The following is a 25298-nucleotide window of genomic DNA, read 5'->3' on the forward strand; positions in this document are numbered from 1 at the left end:
TTTTTAAAAAGAAATTAGCTTAATTGGAGCATAAATAAGTGATTTAGAGCCCAAAACTGATTTTATGCATAAATTACAATAATTAATTAATATAAAATATAAGAAAAATGTTTCGGAGAAAGCAACCATACATTTTGATAAAATACGTCGCGGGCGTTGCATGTGCCGATTTTCGGCGCGATTGCGCGTTCCATAGGCGAGATCTGAAGGGGGGGCGGAATCCGCCCCCCCCCCCCCCCCCCCCCCCAGATATAGCATAGCCAAAAAAGCCCAGCCTGATTAGGGTTAATATGTGTTTCGATTCACTGACTGTTGACATCTTTGCAGACATAACACAAGAAAGTGGACAGAATGTAGCGAAAAAAGTATGCACTTTTTTTTTTTTCAAACTGGCATCACATAGCCCCAAGCATGCAAAAATTTGTCAAAATTTTCCATGCCTGAAAGTACACCGCCTTTACAATGGCTGTTATCTCTGCCTGTCAACTGAGTCCTAACATCGATGTCTCTTGATTGCTTCCTCTTGATTCCAACAGGTTGGAGGCCGAGGTGGAAGAGGCCAAACTCCAGACGCAGAAAGAGATGCTGAAAGGCATTGAGGAAGCCAAGGTATGCTAAGGTTTCTCTTAACTACAGACTATTGTGTGATTGAAGTTTTGGAGGACTAGTCCAAGAATGATGAAATGGCCCTGTTATGTTTCTAAATCAAACGCGAAATATGCCTGCCTTCATCAGTGTCGTTTATTGAAAGGGCATCGTCATCATGAGATAAGTGGGTAAATTGTGGGGGGGGGGGGGGGGCTGGGGCATGGTCTGGCTATGACTCTATTATTATTTGGCAGTTTAAACTCTTCAGTACAGACAAACTTATGGAAATTAACAGTATCTCTGCATGAGAGAAACTCATTCCAGAGATGTAAAAAGCAGTAGCACAGTACAAAACAGTTTAGTGGCTGTAGAAAGTGTGTAAGTAGAGTTTACTTGTACTTTATTGAGGCAGAGTTGCCTCTTCTCTCAAGTTACAAATCAACTATAGTTTCTTAATCCTGATTTGTGTAAATCTCAGTACTGTTACAGGTGCAGTCTTTCACATCCATTTACCCTTGTGTCTCTGTTTTGTACAGAAAGCTGCCCAGCAAGAGTTGGAGATGCAGAGGAGAAACTTTGAGCGGAAGATCAAGGAATTAGAGAATGAACTGGTGAGATTATGGTTGGATACTCTCTGACATGAGCCATTCTGGACTTTCTTGACACTGTGCATGTATATGTATGTGTGGATATAGAGAGGGAATGTGGTGGTGTATGACTTTTTATGCAAGTTTCATTTAAATCCGTACACATCTTTTTGAGATATTTTGCACACAGACAAACCAACGCCGATGATCACTTAACCTCCTTCCTTAGCAGAGGTAATAAAATTCAAAATATGAGCTGATTAAGCAATATTGTAATTACACATGATCACTGATAGTTATATCAGAATTCATAACTACTTTAAAGTGCAATCAGTTTATAATGATATTCAGTGATCAAGAAAGATTTAAATTAGTTATGAAGTCACAGTATGATGATTTTCATATTTTTAGAACCTTGATATTTGTGTAAACCACCTACAATAATCCTTTTTCATGTGCTTAATCAGCTTATTTCTCTCCCCACCTTTCCAGTACACCTATTACAAAACCTACTACCAGGTCAGGGTATTTATTTGCAAACTTTTGACATATATTTGTTTTGTTTTGGGTTTTCCCCCTTTTTTTTGAAGGGAGCGGGGAGGGAGAGATGGTAACCCATCAGTATGAATTTGCTTATGTTGATGAAAACTTGTCAACACATCTTAACTACGACTACAGAGAAACCAGTCGATGCTTGGCCATCGAAAGGAGGACAACTACAAGCAGAAGGCTGACAGCAAGGTGGAACAACTGCAGCAAGAAAACAGGGTCAGTTTGTCCAACATTATGTCTCACTCAATTCCTGACTTCAACCTATTTTGGGTACTGCCAATACCCAAAACATTGCTGTAGAGCCATGTCACAGATTCACTGGGGTACTGTATACGCCAAATATTTTGCGAGGTTTATATTTTCGCGAATTTCGCGAGTCAGGTGCTATTTGCGAAATTAAAGACACACGAAAAAAATTACTCTGATCCCGATATGAATGTGACACACATGTGTACATTTCTCTGTTCAGTACAGTACTCCACGATCGCGAATTTAGCAACTCACGAAATTATCGGGGAAGTCCCGATTCGCAAATATTTAGACACGCTAAATATATGGCGTATACAGTGTAGCATGGTGGCATTATTGCTTCCTCTTGTCTAGCTCTTGTTAACGTCTGCATGTTTTCTTCTGTTTTGTTCATTACTCCTTTTTTCCCTATGTTTGAAATTTGTGTTAAAAGGGAATAGATTTTCAATTTGACTGGTTTGTGGCCATTAAAGTCCTGGGTCATCACTGCAATGCTGCATAGAGCAAAGAAATCTTCAAAAATACCCCCTAATGAAAGGCATGACCTGCATTGGTTGGTTGACAAGCTCTAAATCACAGTGCTTCTTCCACCACTAATATCCCTGGTCATGATTACGAATGCTGTTTGTGCGCTGTTTTGGTTTATAACAAGATGCGACACAAACCAGATATAACCTAGCCTTTTGACAAGGCCTCGTGGCTGAAGATTGAGACTAACTCGCTACACCGAGCACCGCGAGAAACGGGTGAACGCGAGACCGAGTGGCCCAGCCACGAGGCCTTTTGAAACCTGGGATTTTTTCTGTACCGCCTCCCGATGAAGGCGAATATGAATTATTCATATATTCATGAGTCAGATCTCAGTTGGTATGCTAATGAGGACGTGTCGACGCTGCGCTGGCAATGCAGGCAGCTACGGATGAGCGAGCCGCCGACATGCATACTTATGCGTATTCATTAGATGCGACGGCGTGGTGAGCAATGCGGTCGCTGATTGGCTGCTACCCTTTTTGGTAGGAGAATCGGCGAGAAACAAGGCTCAAGTTAAGAAATTCATGTCGGGTTTCAAAACGCCTAGCAGCTGTGCTGCTCAGTTTCGCATTCACCCGTTCTCTCGCATTTAGTCTCTTTTTCAGCCACGAGGCCTTGCCAAAAGGCTAGATATAACCTCGCTACCGGGACATTCAACAATGCATCTGAAACAGGGTGAGCCGGGAGGCATTAGAAGATTGGAGGAAATTGTTACACAGATTAAAATTGAAGCACAAAATCAGGTTTAGATGTTTTCATATATAAAAGTGTGGGACTTGTAAAGAGGATTTATCATCATTGTAAAGATAAAATTCGTCATTTGATGATTGCACAGCAGCAGTGCAGTAAACAATTTTGCTTACAAATGATTTTTTTTTCCATACTCCAACATTGCATTATGCCTTTTTCACTTGCTGATGTTGGTGCCAATATGGGATTATCATTAAAATATGGATGGGGAATAATGTCCAGATCTTCGAACTTCAATATCTCAAAGCTGTGTGTGGTGCAACGGAATTTGTTGCGTTGTATTGGGGCAATGGAACATGGAACAGTGTTTGCTTTGCTGTGGTTTTTTTGCAGATGTTGAAGCAAGAGCTAGAGTCTAGCAGGAGGCGGGTGGAGCTAGAGGCCCAGGCCGCCCGCCGGGCACTGGAGACAGGGAGCTCCCACCAGATGCGCATCCTGCGGGAGCTGGAGAAGGAGAAGGGGAGGCTGGTTAGGAGCGTGGAGAAGCTGCAGGCGGCCCAGAGGGAGCGAAGGCAGAGGAGGGAGAAAGGCGTGGCTAGAGTTGGTAGGTTGAGTATTTGAGGGCATGATAAGGACTTTTCGATTGCGTGGACGTGGCCGCCAGTCTCGTACGAAAGCGGCTCGAAATGGCCGCAGTCCACTCGGCATGTCCATGGTGTTATCACACATTTCGATTTCAGTGCACACCGTTCGTGACGTACTGCTATGACGTCATGGCCCCCGTCTCCTCTAGCGGGCTGGCGATTGGTTGCGCCATGCGATGACGTCATCACGTCATAAATCTCGCATGGACGTGAAATCCCTCGAACACGCGTTAGCGATTCTGGCATTGGCCATGCTGGAGAACCTTGAGCATGCGCAGTTCCTTAACCCTAAAGGGCCGGGCTTTTTTGGCTATGGTCAGACCGCGGGGGATGGATTCCACCCCCCCCCCCCCCCCCTGGATCTCAGCCATCGGTGGTGCGATCGCGATGAAATTTTGCATGCGTGAGACCCATGTCATGGCCAAGCATCGTCATGATCTACAAGATTGTGTCATAAGATTTTCTGAAACAATCAATTTCTAACTTTAATTAATTAATTATGCAAATTAAGCTCAAGATCATATTTTAGCCTAATTAAAAGCATTGAGAGTCTATTTTTTGATCTGTAACTCTGTTTTAGCATATTCAACAATTGTACATCACAAAAACTTCCAAAACTCATTTCAATTCTTATGTATTTCATTGTTTTCAGAATTTCTTATGTATTTCTTTGTTTTTCAACTTTTGTTTTTCTTTGTTTTTTCATTGGAAATTGTCACTGACCAATTAGCACAAAATTAATCAATGAAAGTGATCAATTGTAAAAAAATCAGGTTTTTATGACTTTCATGACAGAGCACTGTTTTCCATAGGAAATGTACACAAAATCACAAAATTGTGCCCGTTTTGGGGCGACATTCCGTTACAAATATGGGCGTGGCTTTGCAAAAGTATGTGCGGACGTTGCAAATTTGGTCTCAAAAGTTGCGCGAGACTTGAACAAAGTCAAGAAGCCTTGCGACGAGGTCTTCTCGCGTTACAGAATTATAGCGCGAAACGTTGGGGGGGGGGGCGGATTGCACCCCCCGGCCCTTTTAGGGTTAAAATGACGTCATTTTCTCGACGGCCACGTCCACGTGGTGAAATCGAAAAATCCCTAAAGCTAGGCAGGGCTGCACACTGACCCATTTTTTTTTTTTACTGGTCCGACTTGTCTGTTGGACCAGTAGGTACCAAGTTTTTCCATTTTTCCCTGGTGAATTCCTGAAGAAGTTACTGGTCTGACAGTGATTTATACTGGTCAGTGACCATTGGACCAGTGCCAGTGTGCAGCGTTGTGTTAGAGCACGTTGTAGTATTGGTTGAGGTGAGAACTGAGCTATTAACTTTTTGTGGGATACTTAGAAACCACCGGTGGATTGTTAAAGAGCATAATTAATTCTAAGAGGAATTCAAAATTTATTTGATGGAAATCAGATTTGAAGTGGCTATATCCAAAGACAAAGTAAAACAAAGCGATTCTTATCAAAGGTGGGTCCCACCTTTATTCCTATTGCTTCATTTTGGATATCTCAGCCACTGTAAAGCCAACTTTCATCAAATAAACTTTGAATTCCTCTTAGAATTATATGCTCTCTGATATTTCCCAAGAGGATTCCCATTATCTCAAAAATTGGTCATAAAAAACGTTGGAAACCTGAAGCCCCATCTCAACAGAAACTATACCATCCCTTCAAAGACCTTGTAACAGGGGGATTCATTGAGCAAGAAGGTGGACCCGGTTTGGGTATATTCGAAAATCCTTGTTAGTGCACAGACAGCCAAGGAATCTTGACTGGAATAGACCGTTACAAATGAGGATGCATTTCCTTCGATGCCCATACTCGCCGCACATGGTTGACTTGTGCTATTCATACTTTTGAATAATACCTCCGTGGGCAACAAATGAAGACTGATTTAATTGGACTACATGTAATTTAATTGTCCAACTGCCCAAAGTACAAGAAGCTCAATGCCGTCAAATGAAACTATTATGTGTAGTTTTGCATAGTCAGACGGCAGCTATGCAGAACTCTTTGATACTAACTTTAACCCTGGCAACATTCACAAATGCACAAAGCTCTTGTCTGTTGCGGTATCAAGCTATGAACAATGCAAACCAGGAATACTTCACGCTAGGAAGTTTTGGTCAACTTTGCATGGTTCTGAAAATAATGATGTTTTTAATATTTTTGGAGCTATTATACTTAGTACAAAAACACATTTCATCCATGACATTGCAAGCAAGTGAAATTCACAAACACTGGCTCCAGGCAAAATCTTACTTGCACAAAACTTTTACAGTTTTGAAAACATCAATATTGCACAGAAAACATGCAGTTTTGAAGACAGCAATCTAACTGACGAAAAACTGCATTACAGCAAAATTTGTATTTGTGCTATCAAATTTTAAGTCAATGAACAGTGTGTGACACAACATGTTATGAAAGATGACACGTAAGCACAAATAAACAAGACCTACAGGTTGAAAAGTGTAGTTTGAGATCGAGAGAGGTATGTGGAGGTTATACCTTTTTGTATTATAATGTTGGATTTTTTATGGTCATATGAAAGCAAAAGCAAGCAATTGATATTTATGCCATGACAAGCTGCAATGTAATTGATTATTACCTATACAAGGTAGTTTTGCGAGGCAATTACAGTTGGTATTTTGCAGGGTTGGGAGTTCAGCGGGCGACATTAGAGCATATCATGAGCATCCGGGTTTTTACATATACAGTGGACTCCCGTTATAACGAAATCCTCGGGACTGGCAGTTTTCTTTCGTTATATCAGAATTTTGTTATAACCGAGCAAATAAACAATAGAAATACATAGAGTGGATGACATTGCAGCCCAAATTTTTATTTCGTTACAACCAGAATTTTGTTATAACCGTGTTTATAAACGGGAGTGCACTGTAAAACAGGGAGGTGGGAAGAGAAGGAGTGGAATCTAACCTCCCTGCTTTACATGTAAACATTCCGATCGACCACGAAAAGAAAACATTCAAGGAGGTCGCTGCGTGTCAATTACACGCACCACAGAAGAACGCCGATAAATCAGCTCATACAAGGCCGACCACTTCCAGCAGCACTACGCGTCAAACAATGACTAGTCCATTTGTGCTCAATAACTGCACAGTGACCATCAGTTATTACAACTCTCCAAATTGAAACAGAAGCAAAAAGAAAGTGTAAAAGCGTTCGGATGTTTGAAGTTTGCCTGTTACAACTACATATGTATCTTTGAAGTTGGAGTTGAATGATATACATTGATGAACAATTTGTCAATTATTCGACATGTTGGTGATGATCTACAGGTAGTCAAATGTGGCTTGATCTATATCATAGTGTATAGACGTATTCACATGTTTTACTAATTTACCTAAGGGATAGGTAATAATTATGATATTGACTGGCCTCGAGGGAGATACCAGATAAATATTGCCCGCACTGAAAGAATATTTTCTGGTATCTTCCTCGAGGCCAGTCAATATTATATAATTAACTCGTTTACGTGTTTGTGTGTCACACCCATTTTTTAAATATTTTTTTTTGTTTATTCAATTTTTTTCTTAATCATCATGATCCTGTAGCTTTAAAATGTTTCATCTGCAGATTCAGCACTGAAGCACAGGAGAGATTTACTGCAGCTGTCCATGTGGCTGCAAGAAGCCAACAACATCAGTGCCAAACTCGGGAGAAACATGGTGAGTCCACATCATTGTGTCACCATGGCGATGAGAGCACAATGCCCTCCTTTCTGCCAGCATTCTACCCCCATCACACTTTATCCCCTCTAAACCTTCCAAACACTCCTGCCAAATTTTTTGCCAAAGTGATTTTTCCTCCCATAACATGTGTCGTATACACTGTGCAAATGCTGCACCGATGGTAAATTCCATTCTTGTTCAGTGCTAGATGAGATGAATTGCCCCTGTGAAACTTCCGCTCTTCATGTGAGGTTAATGTCATAACACAGACACTTCCTCCCCCCCCCCCACACACACACACTCACTGTCACACTTCTCTCATCTTCAATCTTAACCCGTTGAGGATGGACTGATTTTGCTACATCACGCATTTCCCATAGACAACTGCCCGAGTATACTCAACGGGTTAAAGGTGCATAGTCCTGGTGGGTGCGAGGGCGCTGTTGGATGATACTGGCTGAAACATCCAAAAAAAGTAAAACAAAGCGACCCTAATAAAAGTTGGGTCCCACCTTTTATTAGGATTGCTCTGTTTTTGGATATCTCAGCCATTTCAAAGGCAATTTTCATCAAATAAACATTGAATCCCTCTTGGAATTACAGGTCCTTTCATATCTCATATGAGGTTTCTCATTACCTCACGAAAGAATGTTTGTAACCTGAAGTTTGGTCTCGACCAAAACCATACGATCTTTTTAAAGCTGCGCTTTCTGTCTCCACTTCAGATCTTCAGCAGACATGATGAAGAAACATCAGCAGTCAATGCCTCAGGGTCAAAGGTCACTGTCAGGGTCAATGACACGAGGCAAGGGTTGATGACCTTTTGGTCGTTGGATGTCTTTGAGGAGAAGTTACTTCAGATGAGGGAGGCTTTTCAAGTAAGCATATTCAGTTCTTTGCTATATCTATTCTTTATTCACAAGTGATTAGAATCATATCATCTGTTATCACAGTACCCTGATGAAGTTATGATTCTGAATGTGTAAGATTAATCATTTTGCTGAAAAAATGAGAAGTGTGATACTTGTCATAAAATCAAAAGTTTGACAACTTTGCCGCTTCCTGCATATTAATGAATTTGTGTGTCAAGTTTTCTTTTATTGCAACTGATTGACAAATCGCCTTGCATGACGTAAATATAAGCAACGATTGATCGGTGTTGTAGCAGAAGCCATGATTTTAGAAAAAGGTTCCTCTTTGTTATCATGGCTACAACTAAAACATTAATTAATCGATGCTAAATTGTTATTTCTGGCAAACAATGAATATTTACATTCTTCTGTTTGCCTGTCAATTACTGAAAGTTCTTTGTGCAGACAGAATCATCATAGTACGGGTGACTTTGACCAGTCTGCTCTTTTTCTGTTACCAGGGCAACTGTCGCAACCGGGAGATAGATCGGATTTTCTCTGCCGAGGCCGGGCAGTGGGAAAAAGACTTCAAGCTGGATTCACCCATTGCACACAGACAGTGAGTACATGTTATGTGTCACCACAAAAGCTATATAATGTTGTTAATAATTTTTATTAATTTATCTATTTAAAAAAACCCACATATAAACATAATGTAGCTATATCTATATCTACAATCTGTCTAGCTTTATGTGTTATTGGTTTTATTGTACTCGTTGCTGCAATTATGATGATGATTATTATTTTCATTGTTGTTATCATTGTCATTGTTGAGTACAGCACTCATTCAAAGTAATGGTCTAACTAATGCCTTCCTGGACCTGACATTTTACCTTTGCTCAACTAAAGTGTTGAAATGTGTCTGTGGGAGGAGGGGGGTAATTTTACTTTGAAACGGAGGCTGTGTGTTTAATTCCTACCAAGTCCTTGCATCCTTGGGCAAGATATTCCTACCCACAATGTCCCATTCACCCTAGGTGTACACATGGTTACTTATCAGTGGTTGGTGGTAGAAACGATGTAAGCAGAGTTCTCAGGAGAGAAGTGGCAGTGCTGAAGAGGTTTCCCTAGGCATACAAGACCATTTCGTCATCATTTTCACTGTCACTTTTGTGTCCTCCTGTTGATAGCACGAGTAGCGAGCGGTCGTTTCCATCGGGTAGCACATCTTCCACGTCATCCTCAAGGGCGTCGACGTCCGCATCATCCTGTTCCTCCTCCCAGGGGCGTCTTCCGTCCACATCGGGCGACGCCCTGGACTGCATCACCACATCCTGCCTCCGCCACCTTGAGACGTCGGTGATGAGACGAGGGGCGAAGGTTGGCGGGGAGGAGCCAACCCTGGCGGACAGGACCATCCACTCTATGCACCGACTGCTAGTTGCCACGTCAACCGTCAGAGATTGGGCGGGGAAGCGCGATGAGGCCTTCAAAAGACCTGGTATGACGACGACAATTGATGGTAGTTTGACATTAAAATGTAATGAGGATGTACAGTCTAAAGTAAAGTAAAATGTAATGGAAGCATATGTTACGACATCAAGCCTGTAAAAGTGGAATTTTTGTGTTGAAGTTTTAAGTGCATTTTATGCAACATGAAACTAGTGAAAAAAAAAAATCAGGCAAATCATTTGTTTGGTATATGTAATGCTATATTATATTTTAATTTTTCAAAATTAAAAAGCATGCACGATTCATCTTACCCAGCCAAGCATGAACATTTCTGCTTGTACAGCACTGCACTGTGTTATGCTGTATTGACTTAACAAAGAATATCCAGCCTCTCCTGAATCTAAAATTATGTCTTATTATATGAAGAGTTTGAATACAAAAACTTGAAAGTGCTATTTTCAATTTTTGTTTTCTAAAGTAAGGTCATCATCACTGTCATCACTGTTACTGCACTGGACATAAGAAATATTTTTGAAGATATTTTTAAAAGTATCAAATTTGTTTTGTAAGTATTTTCTTTGTTTTTCAGCAGCTACAACCTCAAAGATCTCAAGTTGATAAAATGGATGTATTGGATTTTTGCATTTAAACTCTTCACATTTTCTTGTTCTTTGGGTGCTGCATTACCAGGAGGCTCCATTGATGTCGAGGCCTTCGTTCTTCAGGCCACCACGTCCGCTGACCTCCTGACCGGCTTGACCGGTGTCTGGTCATCCCTGGTCCGCAGAAAGGACGCGGACAGGCAGGAGGAGCACCCCCACTCGCCAAACTCTGACCAGAGCTTGGCCCAGCCTCTTGAAAGTTGCGGTCAGGAGTTGACCACCCAGGTTTACGAATTACTCCAGGTATGCACCTTCTCCAAGTCAGCCTTTCCGTCTTTCTCGAGAAGAGTGATTAACCCCCTCAAGAAAGACAGGCTATTGCATTGAATTGAATGGGATTATTTATCATCAAACTTGGCAGCCCAGTGGCTGAATGGTGTCTGATTTACATGTAGTGTAACCGGCCTAACCCTAAAAATATATCTGACCCCAAATTTGTTTTATTTTTGGTTGTCAAAATTGTGTATGATCATGCTGCAGTCACAATTGAATTTGCTATGCAGAAAACCTGAAAGTGTTTCGGACTGTTTCCTTTCATAAAATATGTGGTTCGTGTGGTTTCAGAGAGAGTTTGATAACCTAGAGCCGTACTTGGCCATGAAGCTCTCGCAGGAGGGCTAATATGTCGGCCAAAAGTTAGATAAAAAAAAGATTCATATTCAATCTAACTGTGGGCCTCCAAAAAGTTTGGAGGAGCCAAAGTGGTTCTCAGGTTGAAAAAGGTTTAAAAGCCCTGAACCCAGAGTATCTAACCAAGTTAGAGTTTTACCTTTTGTTTTGTTTTGTTTTGTTTTCTTTGTTTGTTTATTTTTTTTTTCTTATTTGTGAGCACGCCCAGTGCCACATGTTTGGGGGATATCAATGTCTATGTTGTTGCATATCTCGCTCATTGAAACATACATGTATGCATCTTGTATGCATTTTCCATAAAAAAAAAAAAAAAAAATAGAAAGAAAACAAGATGCTCTACCTACCCCACTTTCAGTGGTGTTCATTGGTTCCTAACTCCAATACAATGCATTTTTAGACCGTGAGTCTTTTTCACTTCATGTGTCCTGACTTGCACAAAAGTGACTTGTATTCTTTGTGTTACTCTTCCCTCTTCCTTTCTGTAAGGAGATTGGAAGATCTAAAAAAAAAATATGATGGTGAATGATGTTTTATTAACAGTTTTGCAAAAATCATTTCACATTTACTGAGAGCAGTCACAGCTCAAATTAACTCCAATTGAGTGCTATTTTGCCCAAACCCTCCCTTGCACACTGGCCCTGCCACTATTTCTGCTTATAACTTGTAAAAATCACTTCCCTTGAATATCACATCATTTGAAACATAGAGAGATGTAAGCTCTGATATAATAGCAAAGATATTAAGCTTTCAGTTTTGTTTTGTTTTTTTTTTCAATGTGAAGTGTCATATTTGTCACCCAACTGCTCTTATCTTGTACATCTTCTTTTGGCTCTAGGAATTGTGATTTAATCATGGCATTGTAGTAAAGGGCACATTGTTCTTTTTGTCACTGATGTTGATGTACTGTGATTTTAAATAAATAAGTATCTTCATCACACATATGGATGTTATTCTAGGATTCATTGGATATTTGTAGGTATTAAATTTGACTATTGTCCAAGAATTTGTGCTAGCAAATCTTTATGCTAGCTGACTATGGAGAGGTGGTGTTAGTGCAGCTTGAGAAGCAGATATGCTGTCTACCAATATTCACCTTTAGGGCTAGATATGTACATGTATGAAATGCACATGAAAGCATTGTTAGAGAATCTTAGCATTGTCTGAAAATAGGCCTGAACCAATCCTGGCTAGCGATTAGACATGGCATAGTAATGTTAATTCGGCAAACTGTCCGATCCGTCCACGCGATGCGGTGTGCTGCAAAATTATGACAGGCGTAATGAGCCCCAAGTGATTCAATTACTTCCCTTTTAACTCGATTACTGGTCGGCGAAAATTTAATCAACTCGCTTGTTAAGGCGCTCATGAGATGGAGTGGTGGTTCTGCATGTTGAGGGTTTTGACGAACGTGAAACAACAAACGCGGTCTGGTGTAGTACTTACCTCAGTACCCGTTTAATTAAGTCACCAAGTGTGTCATCTAATTTGTTTTCTCCTCCACCTGCGTCTTGCAGTGCAGCAATACTAACACCACCACCACCAATACCACCACCACCACCACACAAAGGCCTTGGGAAATGAGAATTCTACTTTTCAATTTTTAATCCAACTCATTACATGTATACTCACAGATCAATTTCCATTTTTTCGTTTTAGTATTTTGGGCACAGTTTTTGAATTTTTTCCTCTTTTCATGTAGTATCAATATCCAGTTAAACTCATCAATCTTCTTCTAGTCTTTCACATTTATGTACTTTAGCACCAGATATGAGGAAAATACTTTGAAATAATTGCCTTGAATATGATGTTAAAAAGGGATTTGTGTCCATTTGACTAATAAGTGACACTTCATAGACTACTGTATACGCCATATATTTCGCGAGTCTAAATTTTCGCGAATCGAGACTTCCCGACGATTTCGCGAGTGATTAAATTCGTGATCGTGGAGTCCTGTACTGAACGGAGAAGTGTGTACGCCTACGTCGCATTCATATCATGATCAGAGTCGATATTTTCATGTGTTTTTAATTTCATGAATAGTAGCTGACTCGCGAAATTCACGAAAATAAAAACCTCACGAAATATTCGGCGTATACAGTATTACTAGTCTGCACCCATAGACATTTTCATTATCACTCAGTGGGTTTTGCTGAAAACTCAAGACCTGTAAAACCAGAAACTCTTGCAAATTTCTTGAGGAGCCATGATTTGCGAAGTTGAAATACGTGCAACATTTTATGTGTACACTATCCAGTGCATGTAGTATACTCATATTTTTTTTTTTTTCTTGGCTGGTAATTTGTGACAATTTCATGCTCCAGAAAAGGCTGTCGGCTCCAATTTGCAAGAGTTTCATGCCAGGAATGTTTCTGATCTGACAGGAACTCATGCATCTTGTCAACATCCTTCTTCTGTTGAGTCAGTGATAATGTTGGAAACTGAGTTCAATACGTTTACCGTACAGTTGTCAGAAGAAGAAAACTTGTAAGAAGAGCAATGTCTAACTTCCAATGATGTTGAGATGTGAATTTTCTTCAATTTGTCTCCATCTATAAATGAAATTTGTAAGATCACAACTGCTGATCTGTAATTTAACAAACATGCCGGAAAAAAGGAACCACCGGACTCAAACCTTGTCATCTATTGCAGATGACTGGTTCAAGTCCAGTAGTTCTGTGGTTTCTTTTTCCGACATGTTTGTTAAATTCCAGATCAGCAGTTGCGATCTTACAAATTTCATCCTTAGAGAGAGACAAATTGAAGAAAATTCACACCTCAACCTTCCCCCCCCCCCCTCAGATTAATATTCTCTTGTTTCCAGTGATGTTGTCAGTTTGGAGAATTATTTTGTCACCCACAAAGCAAACTATGATCAGCAAAGGAAGTACCTATCTAGTTAGTATGTCTTTAACCCTTTCACTGCCATGAACTTTACAGTGTATACAATGCTATGGGGTTTTCTGTCCCAGTCAGTTAGCAATCAAAGCCCAAAAAAGGGTTAAATGGCATGGATGTTGCTGATATGCCATATTGACACTTAGTAAATAAAAGAAGAGAAGGTAAATGCCAGCAGAACATCCTAGAAATTACCGAACATATGACCATGGTTCTCTTATAAGGTCAAATCACTTACATTGATGCCTACCGGTCCTCATGTGAGTAGATACAAGTGTAACTGAGGTCGGACTGTTTGTTTTTATTGATTTTATTTCAGTCACAGAGTTAAAAAGCCCGGTATCAGCCGGGAGGCTGTTTTTCAGAGAGCTACGTACATGTAATCTGCTCATCAGTGTTGTTATTTGATCATCAGAGTATGAGGAGTAACCATGGCGACGGGAGACAGGCAGCTGGTCAGGTAGAGAAGAGTCTAGCCTTCCTCAGCAGACTCCTGGGGGAGCTATGCTTTCTGACGGACACGCCCTGCTGGGCCATTGGAGATGGAGATGAGAACGAGAAGGCAGACCAGGTGAGGGCGCGGGGGGTCTATGGCAATTACCTCCCTGGGCAATTAACCCAGACCCTTCCCCTGACCCTAATTCTAATCCTGAGCCTAATCCTAACCCTAACCCAAACTCTAACCCTAAACCTAACCCTGACCCTAATATTTACTCTAACCTTATCTCTAACCAGTATTTGGTGGGGGGGGGGGGGGGGGTAATTGTCCTTGGGGGTAGTTGTCCTGATATGGGTGCGGAAGATGGTGCACAAAATGAATTGACTGTGGTGCAGATCCCTTGAATGATTTCCCCTATGCAAGAACTGGCTAATGAGGGGCAGTTCAAAATAGCTCCCAAATAATAGAGAGATTATAAACCCGTTGAGGACTGGCTGGAGGGCTGGACACGCATTTTCCATAGACACTTGCCTGAGTATACTCAGGTTAAATAGTGAAATAAGATGTAATGTAAACAACAAATGAACATAAAAGAAAGTAGGAACAGAACAATCATACATAAACAGAAATAGATTTAGTCTACTTTTCTTCCTTCTTGAATTTCAATTTTGATGACTCATGTATGCAGTGTTGAGTAGTCTCCCTCATTCTACAGAAAACTGTAAAGACAGTTTCTTTGATTTCCCCTTAAATAATGAGCATCTTCCAGTTTCTTGAGAAATATCTACTTGAATTCAGGCACCACTGAAATATTTCTTCCTTAGCATCATTGCTCTAATGAAGATGATGATGATGATGAATACGAGGAGGAGGAAGAAGATGTGGTAATTCTAATGATGATTGTTATTTTGCTTGTGATTGCAGTGATTATTAATGATATTTGGGATGTTATTTTCCTTATCCTATTCTTGTTATCCAGTCATTTTTAGTCTCAGATAGCAAGTGAGGCTAGAGTGCTGTCCAAAGATCAATTATCAATCAAATCATAACACAGATTCTGATTCTGATTTCCCCAAAGGTTGACATGAGACTGAAGCAGGGCTTTCTGGAAGGGGCCGACGTGTTCGTTGACAAGACCATCCAAGAGAGCCTCACTGCCATTGGCCAGTTTGAGATCCAGCTGCGCTCTGCCCTCCAAGATCATAATCTTAAAGGGGTAAGTCTCAGTGGAGCTCCACTTTTATTCATGCTGCTGAAATATATTAAAGCAAGCATTGCATGCGGAGACGCAGACTGACAATGTATCTTCAATTTCCATAACAAAAAATATGTTTTGTGATATGATAATGATTATGACATTAAGTGTCAGGATGATTATGTTTTCTGTGATTGTGATGAGCACGATTTTGATGATTGTGAATTTGACCATGATTATGGTGATGGTAAGGATGATGATGATGGTGTTAATGGTGATGATGATGATGGTGATGATGATGTGTGATTACTGACATCAGAGAGAAAACAACTAAAGTTTGCCCACAGTTACAAGATGTTTAGTATGCACTGCTTTTCATATTAGTACGCAAGGTCAGACACAGATATACCAAGTTAAATTTATGATTGCAATATGAACACTTTATGAATGAGGAGTAAGGTAACCTAGAGTAAAATATGTGTTCATGTTGTGTATTTGATTAGCTTTATTCAATTTCTGTAATGTAATAATACCTTTTGTTTTTCATTCTCTTTTAGCTATTTTTCACAATTTTTTCTCACCATGACACTGACTTTGAATTTAAGACTATGGTGTGCTTTAAGAGTTGTAGATCCTTTTTTTTTAATACCTTGATATCACAAAATAAAAAAGTACATATGTACTTTTACACTTCAGTGACAACCCTCACCACTGCAAAAGTGGTCAGACTGTTTTTTCGGGCAAGGGAAACTCTTTTTAGGTCAAATCCTAATAAGGGAGTTCACGGCCAAAAGGTGCCAAGTGCCGTAGAGTCGCCCGAAATCGGGGACTGCCCCTGGATGCGCTCGGCCGGGTGAATGGATCCGACACCTGATAAACCCATTGTGCACTGCGACACACCGCATTTGATTACACTTTTTCTTGTCTGATTTATTGGCCTATTTGTGTGGTTTCTCTATTTTGCCTGGATACTCGTCTGTCTTCTCCCAGCGAGGTCTGTGGTAGCTAGCTAGGGATCTTGTCAGCTCCCTGTTTCAGTCTGTTTCTCTTGCTTTTCTCTCTCCATTTCTCTCCGTGTGTGTGTGTTTGTTTGTGTTCAATGATATCAAACCAAATTTATCAACCCTGTGTTCCCCTCTCTTTCTCCATCTCTCTCCCTCTACCCTGTCTCTTTATCTTTATCTTTATCTCTTTATCTCTCACTTTACTACTTCTTTTTCTTTTTGTTGTCTGTCAGTTCCCCCCTTCTCTCTTTATTTTTTTCAATTCAATTCAAATTATTTTATTTCCATATAAAGTAATACAAAGCAATTTGTATTAACACTTACATGAGTACACAGTTCTTTAAGGAACTTTAGATCACAACAAAATTTCAACAAAACATGGATACAATATTATAATAATATCAACTCTGGTTTTTAATAAATAAACAAGTAAGCAGTACAATCTTATTTTGTAACTCTGTATGGAAAAGAGAAATTCACAAGAGAAGCATTTCTTGTAAATTTTGTGAATTATTCTAGATGAGGGCATCTCAAGATCCGTCAAGGACTCCATGGATGAAAATTTTGATATCATGACGTCAGGCGAAACAAACAAAAAGAAAGGACTATGACAAGGACTATGACAAGGATATTGCCTGGGCATTATATCTGCATTATTTTCTTATCCATGTATAATTCAATAGTATTTGTATTTGGCAAACTAGATAAAATAGATAACAAAATACCATACATAAAGACAGTAGGTGAGATAAACTGAGTGTTCATTTGTGTAAGTACAAAGATGGCTGAATCTGAAGCTCATTTTGGCAATCTGTAGTTCACATGCTGAGGTATGTGAAACTTTGTTAATATTAAAGAGATTGACACAAAATTTGATTTGGCGGTATCTTTGCTCATGAGTGACCATCAAAGCAGGATGAATTATGGGATTGAATTTTTTTTTTTTTGCATTACATCTGGAAAAGCCTGGTCTCAGTTTGTGTTGTCTTGATGTGATTCAACATCACAAGCGAGCATATCTGATATTTCAAACCTTTTTTCAAATATTTGTTCACATCATGTGTGACTGCCCAGCTCAAGACCCACAAAAAGTCTGTAATGGACCAAGATATGTCTTTTGGTTGACACTTTGACAAACTTTTCAAGTTTGTCTAACCTGGGAGAGTTATATTTTTTCTACCATCTGTCAAAATTTGATGGCTTAATTAAAACAAAACTGAAATCAAGATATGAGCAGTTTTTGTGGACCATATTTTTTTTCAGATAGGTGTTGCTTTCACTATGAAATCAAACTTGTTTCCATTGACGCTGCTGCACAGCATACCTGAGTGACCATTCTCTTTGAAACCACACCTCCTAACTCTCTCTTATTTTTTGAATGGGTTAGGATGCTTCAATTTTAACAAGTTATATTACATTTTAAAGTTTACAGAGCTTACTCTTTTACACTATGTAGAAAAGTCACGTTTGGCCTACTCATGTATTTTGTTGGTTTTGGGCTAGGTCATATGTCCTTTTTTTTTTCTTTTTTTTTTCCAAGTCAGCACACCGTAAACTTGTTATTGTCTCGGTGTCCAAGTGTGGGATTTACTTTCACTTTTAAGAGGGAAAGAGGCAGATGATTTATATATCTCTTCCTACTCACTGCAAATGTTGGCGTAGAAGTGCAGCGCGACCCCGACGTGGCCGTCCACGCCAAACGACACAAGGTGAATGACTTCTGTGATTCTAGCATTCTATCAGCCAGATAAACAAACATTCGCTTTACGTTCATTCTCCAATTCCTTTCGATGAGGATTGGTAGGGAGCGCTCAAGCTACCTACCAGATGTCCGTCCATTAACCCCTCCTCCCCCTGATGTCACCGTCCATCCACTTCTAATCACTCCAAATCACTCCAAAGTTCATCTTATGAGACGGAGAGAAAAAGGAGGGAAAAAGAATAAATGAGGGGAGAAAAAAATCTGAATATTTTAGATAGCTATCTGCCCAATCTAATTTGGTGTGGGAATTGGAAGTTGGAGAGGCACTGCAGTCTTCTGTCTGGGTGTGAGTGCGAGCAGTACCCTCATGGTGTTCAAATTCTCATTTCGGTGGTTAATTTCCTCCCGTCCGTCATCACCCTCCGCCACGGTTCGAGCGCCTCTTCCCAGCTCAATCAGAGAGACCACTGTCCGCATCCTCCCTCCTTTAATACCCGGATGAGTTTCCGCAGCAATGGTTGCTCCAATCAGCTTCCACATCATTTGTAGCTGCAATTGCAGCGGAGAACAAAGTATGTCAGATGCACTGCAACAAATTTATGAGAAAAGAAAATTAAAGCTGAATCAGAGAGACCACTGTCCGCATCCCCCCTCCTTGCCGGATGGGTTTCCATGGCAATGGCTGCTCCAATAAGCATCCAGAGCTGCAAAGGAGTGGAAAATAAACATGTCAGGTACATGGAAACAAACTTGGAAGAAAAAATGAAAGCTCAATCAGAAAGACCACTGTCCGCATCCACCCTCCTTGCCAGATGGGTTTCCATGGCAATGGTTGCTCCAATAAGCATCCAGAGCTGCAAAGGAGTGGAAAATAAACATGTCAGGTACATGGAAACAAACTTGGAAGAAAAAATGAAAGCTCAATCAGAAAGACCACTGTCCGCATCCACCCTCCTTGCCAGATGGGTTTCCATGGCAATGGTTGCTCCAATAAGCATCCAGAGCTGCAAAGGAGTGGAAAATAAACATGTCAGATACATGGAAACAAACTTGGAAGAAAAAATGAAAGCTCAATCAGAAAGACCACTGTCCGCATCCACCCTCCTTGCCGGATGGGTTTCCATGGCAATGGTTGCTCCAGTAAGTATCCAGAGCTGCAAAGGAAGGGAAAATAATCGTGTCAGATACATCTAAAAATGTGGACTGTGAAAATGGAGCACATCACAGACAAAACATCATGGAAGAATGTACAAGTAGTGCCTGAAAGGAAAATTTTCTAAAAGCTATAAAGATGTGGACAAACCTTTCAAAAAGCTAAGATAATGTGGACAAACTGAATAAACTGTTGCTCAAAAGAGCAAAATAATTGGTTATTTTCATTTTTGTATATTACCAAATCATAGAACGAGGGCATTGCAGAGCAAGATTGCATGTAGAAGATGGGAAGAAAAAAGAGAAATTGTGTTTGAATGATGCACACAATAGATTATTATACTTTAGAGCATCTGCATTAACAAGGGAAGATATTGTGAGTTTCGTATACAGTGATATCGAAGAGATGATAAAAAAGGTTTATTTCTAGTGGCGCCTTTCACACCAAATTTGGTATGTATGGTATGCAATGGATTATGTATTAGGACACATTTAGCAATATAGAGCTGCCTGCAAAACTGTATCAGGTGAGTTAAGAATCTAGTTCAAGGGCTGTCTTTGCTTTGACTTTCAACTTCGAGTATAAGCATGCACCCTTAAATTATCGTGAACCTTCCCCCTGCCCCCTCAAAGACAAAAAAAGACAAGACAAAAGAAATGCAGTAGGTGGCTGGGGGGGGGGGGGGAGGATGGGGGACTAAGTCAGCACCACAAATAGAGAGAGTTGAAGTAGTTCTGTTGGTAACCTTGGGTCTGTGGCAATGCTGCGGTGGACCACTACATTATGAGCACGCACGTAATGAGCCCTGCAAAATGAGTTCTGTACAGAGAGGAAAAAAGAGAAAAAAGAGAGAGAGAAAAAGGGACAGACAGCCAATATGAGAGAAAGAGAGAAAGAGAGCAGTAAGAGATTGGAGGGGTAAAGCACCAATATGCTAGAACCATTCCTCCCAACCTTGCGAGTGTCGCTTTCATTCTGTCGCTGAGTTTTGATTGGCCCAGTATTTTTCTCTCTCCTTGCATCTCTGGACACTACCTGCCTCTTCAACTTTGTGTCACTGCTGTTGTGTGTTATGGTTGTGATAAGGTGTGACCGGCTTAAAGGGAAAGTCTAATACATAATAATGATAATACAATGTAATGATAATAATAATAATAATAATAATAATAATGATAATAATAATAATAATAATAATAATAATAATAATAATAATAATAATAATAATAATGATAATAATAATAATGATAGTAATAATAATAATAATAATAGCTGGTTTTTATATAGCGCATTTCAGCCCTGCTAAGTATTTCAATGCTCTTTACAGACTATTATTACCCCGATCTCTGGATACATTATTTCTAACCAGCACTGACAAAGCTCACTCTTCACTCCCTGGGGAGTTGAGAGTGAGCACTCTGATTATTATTATTATGTTGGTATGTCTGAAAATAGAAATATCAGAGAAGTAGGTACAAACTTGTAAGTGAATATTTGGGATAAAATCACACACACTAAAAAGTTATTCAAGAGTTATGACTAGAGTACATGTAGTAAGACAAAGAGTTTTAGAGTAAGACAAATATGCAGCCCTTTGTTACATTGGTGTTGAGCAGCTCCCAATTTGTCTTGTACAAAAAGTGAATACTAATTTTCATATTTTTGTCAAATATTCTGGCACAGACAGAATTTATCTGCAGAGGAGGACATGCAAAAATGTAATTAATCTTATTTTTTACTGATAACAGGTCTGAAGAAAAATTGTATCTCCGGATAAAAAAAAAGAAGAAAATGTATGACTTTTTGTTGACATACTAAATGGAGGGCTGCTCAACACCTACAGTTTATCTTTCTCTCTAACTTATTATTTATCATTGGGAGCAATCATGTAGAAAATGTTTGAGTTATCATATTTGATGCATTATATGTAGGTCAGTTGTATCACAAAACGTCCTGCCAAATAAAAAACTCACAATAAAGCCTAAAATATTTAAGGAGATATCACAATTTTTCTCAATAAACTATGTTCTGCAGATGGTTTAGTTTAGAAACAATTTCATTATAATTATAACGTGAACAATAGTTAAAATAAAAATGTTTCCAGACTAAACCGTCTAGAGTTATGGGTTTAATGAGAAAAATAGTGATCAATATCTCCTTATATTTTAGGCCTTATTGATTCAAGATTTCATATGGTAGGAATCTAGGATCTAGGATGTTTTGTGATACAACTGACCTACACATAATGCATCAAAAGTGATATCTTGAACATTTTTTAAATCACTGCTCCCAAAGGTAAACAGGACCTTTAATGTGAAGCTAAAAAAAAGGGGGGCTTTAAAGGGACTGTACAGTACTGGTTGAGGTGGGGGATTCATGTTTTGAACATTCCTAAGTGAGATAATGAAAAGCCTCTTATGAAATATGAAAGAGCATGTAATTTTAAGAAGGATTCAACGTTTACTTGATGAAAATTGGTTTTCAAATGGCTGAGATATCCAAAAAAGTGCTAATAATAAAAGGCGACATGCCACAACTTTATTAGGCTCTCTTTGTTTCACCTTGTTTTTGGATATCTCAGCCATTTCAAAACAGATTTTCATCGAATAAACTTTTGATACCCCTTAGAACTGCATGCTCTTTGACATCTCATAGAGTGGTTTCTGAATATCTCGCAAAACGATAAAAGCTAAATCCTCACCTCGACCAGAACTGTACACACCCTTTAAGTATACCCATCTTGTTGGAGTGATCTTTGCACATTCTGAAAATGAAGGTTACACTGAAATATAATCATATAAAGATTTTAATGCTTGCTTTCATGATATTGTTCCTTTGTGAAGGTAAACAAGATGATTTTCCCAGTTAAGTTCAATACAAGAAATTAATAAATCATCTATGGTGTGTAGTTACGAAATCCAAAGCATGAAGATAATGCCTGTCAAAATATCTGTAACATACACCTATAGCATGTTGTGAAAAAGATAGAGAATATATATTTTTTTTAACTTTTCATTTTTTGCAGAGAAATATACCGGTACCAGGTCTGTAATGTGAGGAGTGATGTGTGAATAAGACTGATATACTGTAGATCAAATTAAAGGACCCTGCGTATTCTGTGTGTACCCGCAGAGTTACATACAGCTCCAGTAACCGATCTTGATTTGATTTAATAAATGGCTGCACACAAAATTGGATACGCTTCCCCGCTCCGCCACCGTACGAGGAGACGGAAATGAGGCATAAAATGTGTTTAGCTTCTTTCTTTTTTTTTTCCCCGATCGTACTACCAATGGCGACCCATTTTCACAAGTGTTACCCCCTTTTTAAGTGATGCTTTAAATATATATAGCTTTATTTTTGTAGCCAGAAATACTGCATGGAAAATGGTCGTAATTTTATGCTGCAGTGTGATAGTTATCATTTATGTTCATGTGTGATTACACTTAGTTGTTTCCTGCAAAAGCCTTTGCATAGTATTAGTTTTCAATCAAAATCAATATTAAAATCAGATCACAAAAGGAGAGCTCTGCACATTTATGTTTTTTTCAGTGATTATTATTAAACCCGTCGAGGAAAAACTGATTTTGCTCTAAGTATATTTCACACGTTCTCCAGACACCTGCGTGAGTATGCTCGGGACTAATCTTTAACGGTTTAAAGTACAAAAAGCAGCAACAGCTGTGAATTCTAAGCAGAAATCAATTTTTTGAAAATGTATGTAGACTAACTGTGTATGTAGACCTGCATATGACAGAGAGAGGGTATCATTGGATGAAGAAAAAAAAAATTATAATAAAAATCATCACATTTCAGTACATGTACCACATTGTTGTCTCACAATCATCGATCTGACAACATTACATTGATCTATACATCGTATTCTGACGTTTGTAACTGTTATTAGAAATTATAAGGCTTGAGTTCAATGTAAGGTTTTCTTGTCTTTGCCTTGCAAAATGACTGAAGATATGGCCTACAGTACATGTAGGTTACAGCTTTTGCATTTCTTTCTTGAGACTTATGTTTGATACCAAAACTGCCCGTGATCTTCAAGTTCAAAGCTACAAATTGTGGATATTAAATTTCCTTTTCATCATGGGGATAGCTATAGATAGCATACTTGAAGTTGACTTCATCTCACTGTACGCACCATGGCAGTAGAACCAAGGCGTATCAAACTTAAAAACCACACAGCCCCTACTGGTATTGCCCACATGAAGAAGCCTCACTTCTTCCCCCCCCCCCCCTTGCCCTCGCCCTTTGGCGCCACTGTGCACCACCTTTGGCGGTGCTAACCCACGCCACCGGCGCTGGGAAGTTGTTTTTTGCCAATTACGGTGACAAATGCCCCAATTACATGGCTTGTAAGGCAGTGCTATAATTACTCTTTGTTCCCGATGATCCATGGTGATCAAATTCATTAGAGATCCGCAACCAATTAGGCTGTGGTGCCACTGCATTGCTCCATCTCCTCCATCATGCCCCCCTACAGCGGATGGAAAACACCCACAATGCCCTGTTCAATTAGCCTTTATTCAAGGCACACCGGAAAGTTTCTTCTCTTTTTTTTGTTGTATCTAACAAACCTGTGAAGATTCAGTTAAATTAGTTCAGAGAAAATAAAAAGGGATCATATCAGCATTGTAAAACATCAGTTTGAAAGGCAAGACTCAGAAGAAGTTGTGATGTCACAATCACATGCAAATCATTTCTGTGACCATCACAAAATTACTAAATACTGCAGCATGTTTGATTGCTACCATACACAAGTACTTTTTAAAGTTTGGCTCTGCAATCTTACCAGACTATGTCTCATCAGACTTCATAGACACAAGAAAGTACTCTCTTGAGTCAGTTTTATGTTTTAATCTGTGGAGGAACCTCTAAGGAGAATTGTGTGCAATGTAATACTGGTCAACAAGACTTTACTAGAATGAGAAAGAAAGGATCCATGGTTTCCCCTGGTCACACTGACCACCAGTGTAACAGAATTATGTATTCCCCCTCCCCAAGCTCCCAACTTTGCTGTGTTCTTCTTAGGTGATCTGGTACTGGTATTCATAACAAGTTCATCTCTTCGTATTTGTCTCTTGGTTACATGTACAGTAGATGCTTTCTTACTTTCAACAGATGATTTCACCGTCAAAACAGCTGCCCCTATATAAGATGTTATTAATGTGCTGTATTTCAGGATGAGTGAATCTTTACTATAAATATGTTTTTATTGTGCATAATTTTGATATCAAATTAGCGACAAATTCTAATCAGAACAGTCCCTTTCTTGTCACCTGTCATTACGACACATTTGTTGTCACTGCAGATGCAGTTTAAGATGATTTTTACCTTCAGTGCAAGCTACAAAGTATAATTATTTGCAACAAGTAATTAAGCGACAAATTCTTAAATCAGAACAGTCCCTTTCTTGTCACCTGTCATTACATCACATACTGTAAAAGTGGATATTTTCGCGCGACTAATTTTTCGCGCTAGGCCGGGTCAGAAGAGTTTCGCGTGTTTTTAATTCCGCGGAATCAAGACATCATGCACAGGAACGTATGGCAAGCAAAAATATGCGCGTGTTTTTATTTTCGCGCTAGTTTCTGGTTGCGCGAAATGCACGAAAATTTCCACTTTTACAGTACTATGTTGTCACTGCAGAATAGATGCAGTTAAGATGATTTTTACCTTCAGTACAAGCCACAAAGTATAATTATTTGCGACAAGTAATTAAGCGACAAATTCTAATCAGAACAGTCCTTTTCTTGTCACCTGTCATTACA

At 39.4% G+C, this 25298-nt stretch overlaps 1 protein-coding gene across 1 annotated transcript in view; it reads left to right on the forward strand.

Annotated features, from left to right (window-relative positions):
* The window catches only part of LOC140241113 (kinesin-like protein KIF14), a 65621-nt gene that overhangs the window by 20807 nt on the left and 19516 nt on the right, over nt 1–25298 (forward strand). Inside the window, 12 exon segments of the mRNA XM_072320880.1 lie at nt 537–609; nt 1125–1199; nt 1854–1943; nt 3591–3801; nt 7441–7532; nt 8261–8413; nt 8908–9020; nt 9610–9852; nt 10518–10743; nt 12132–12136; nt 14449–14596; nt 15543–15680. Coding sequence (XP_072176981.1) covers nt 537–609; nt 1125–1199; nt 1854–1943; nt 3591–3801; nt 7441–7532; nt 8261–8413; nt 8908–9020; nt 9610–9852; nt 10518–10743; nt 12132–12136; nt 14449–14596; nt 15543–15680 — 1567 coding nt within the window.

Source organism: Diadema setosum, chromosome 17 (genome assembly GCF_964275005.1).
Source record: "Diadema setosum chromosome 17, eeDiaSeto1, whole genome shotgun sequence".
NCBI classification, from domain to species: domain Eukaryota; kingdom Metazoa; phylum Echinodermata; class Echinoidea; order Diadematoida; family Diadematidae; genus Diadema; species Diadema setosum.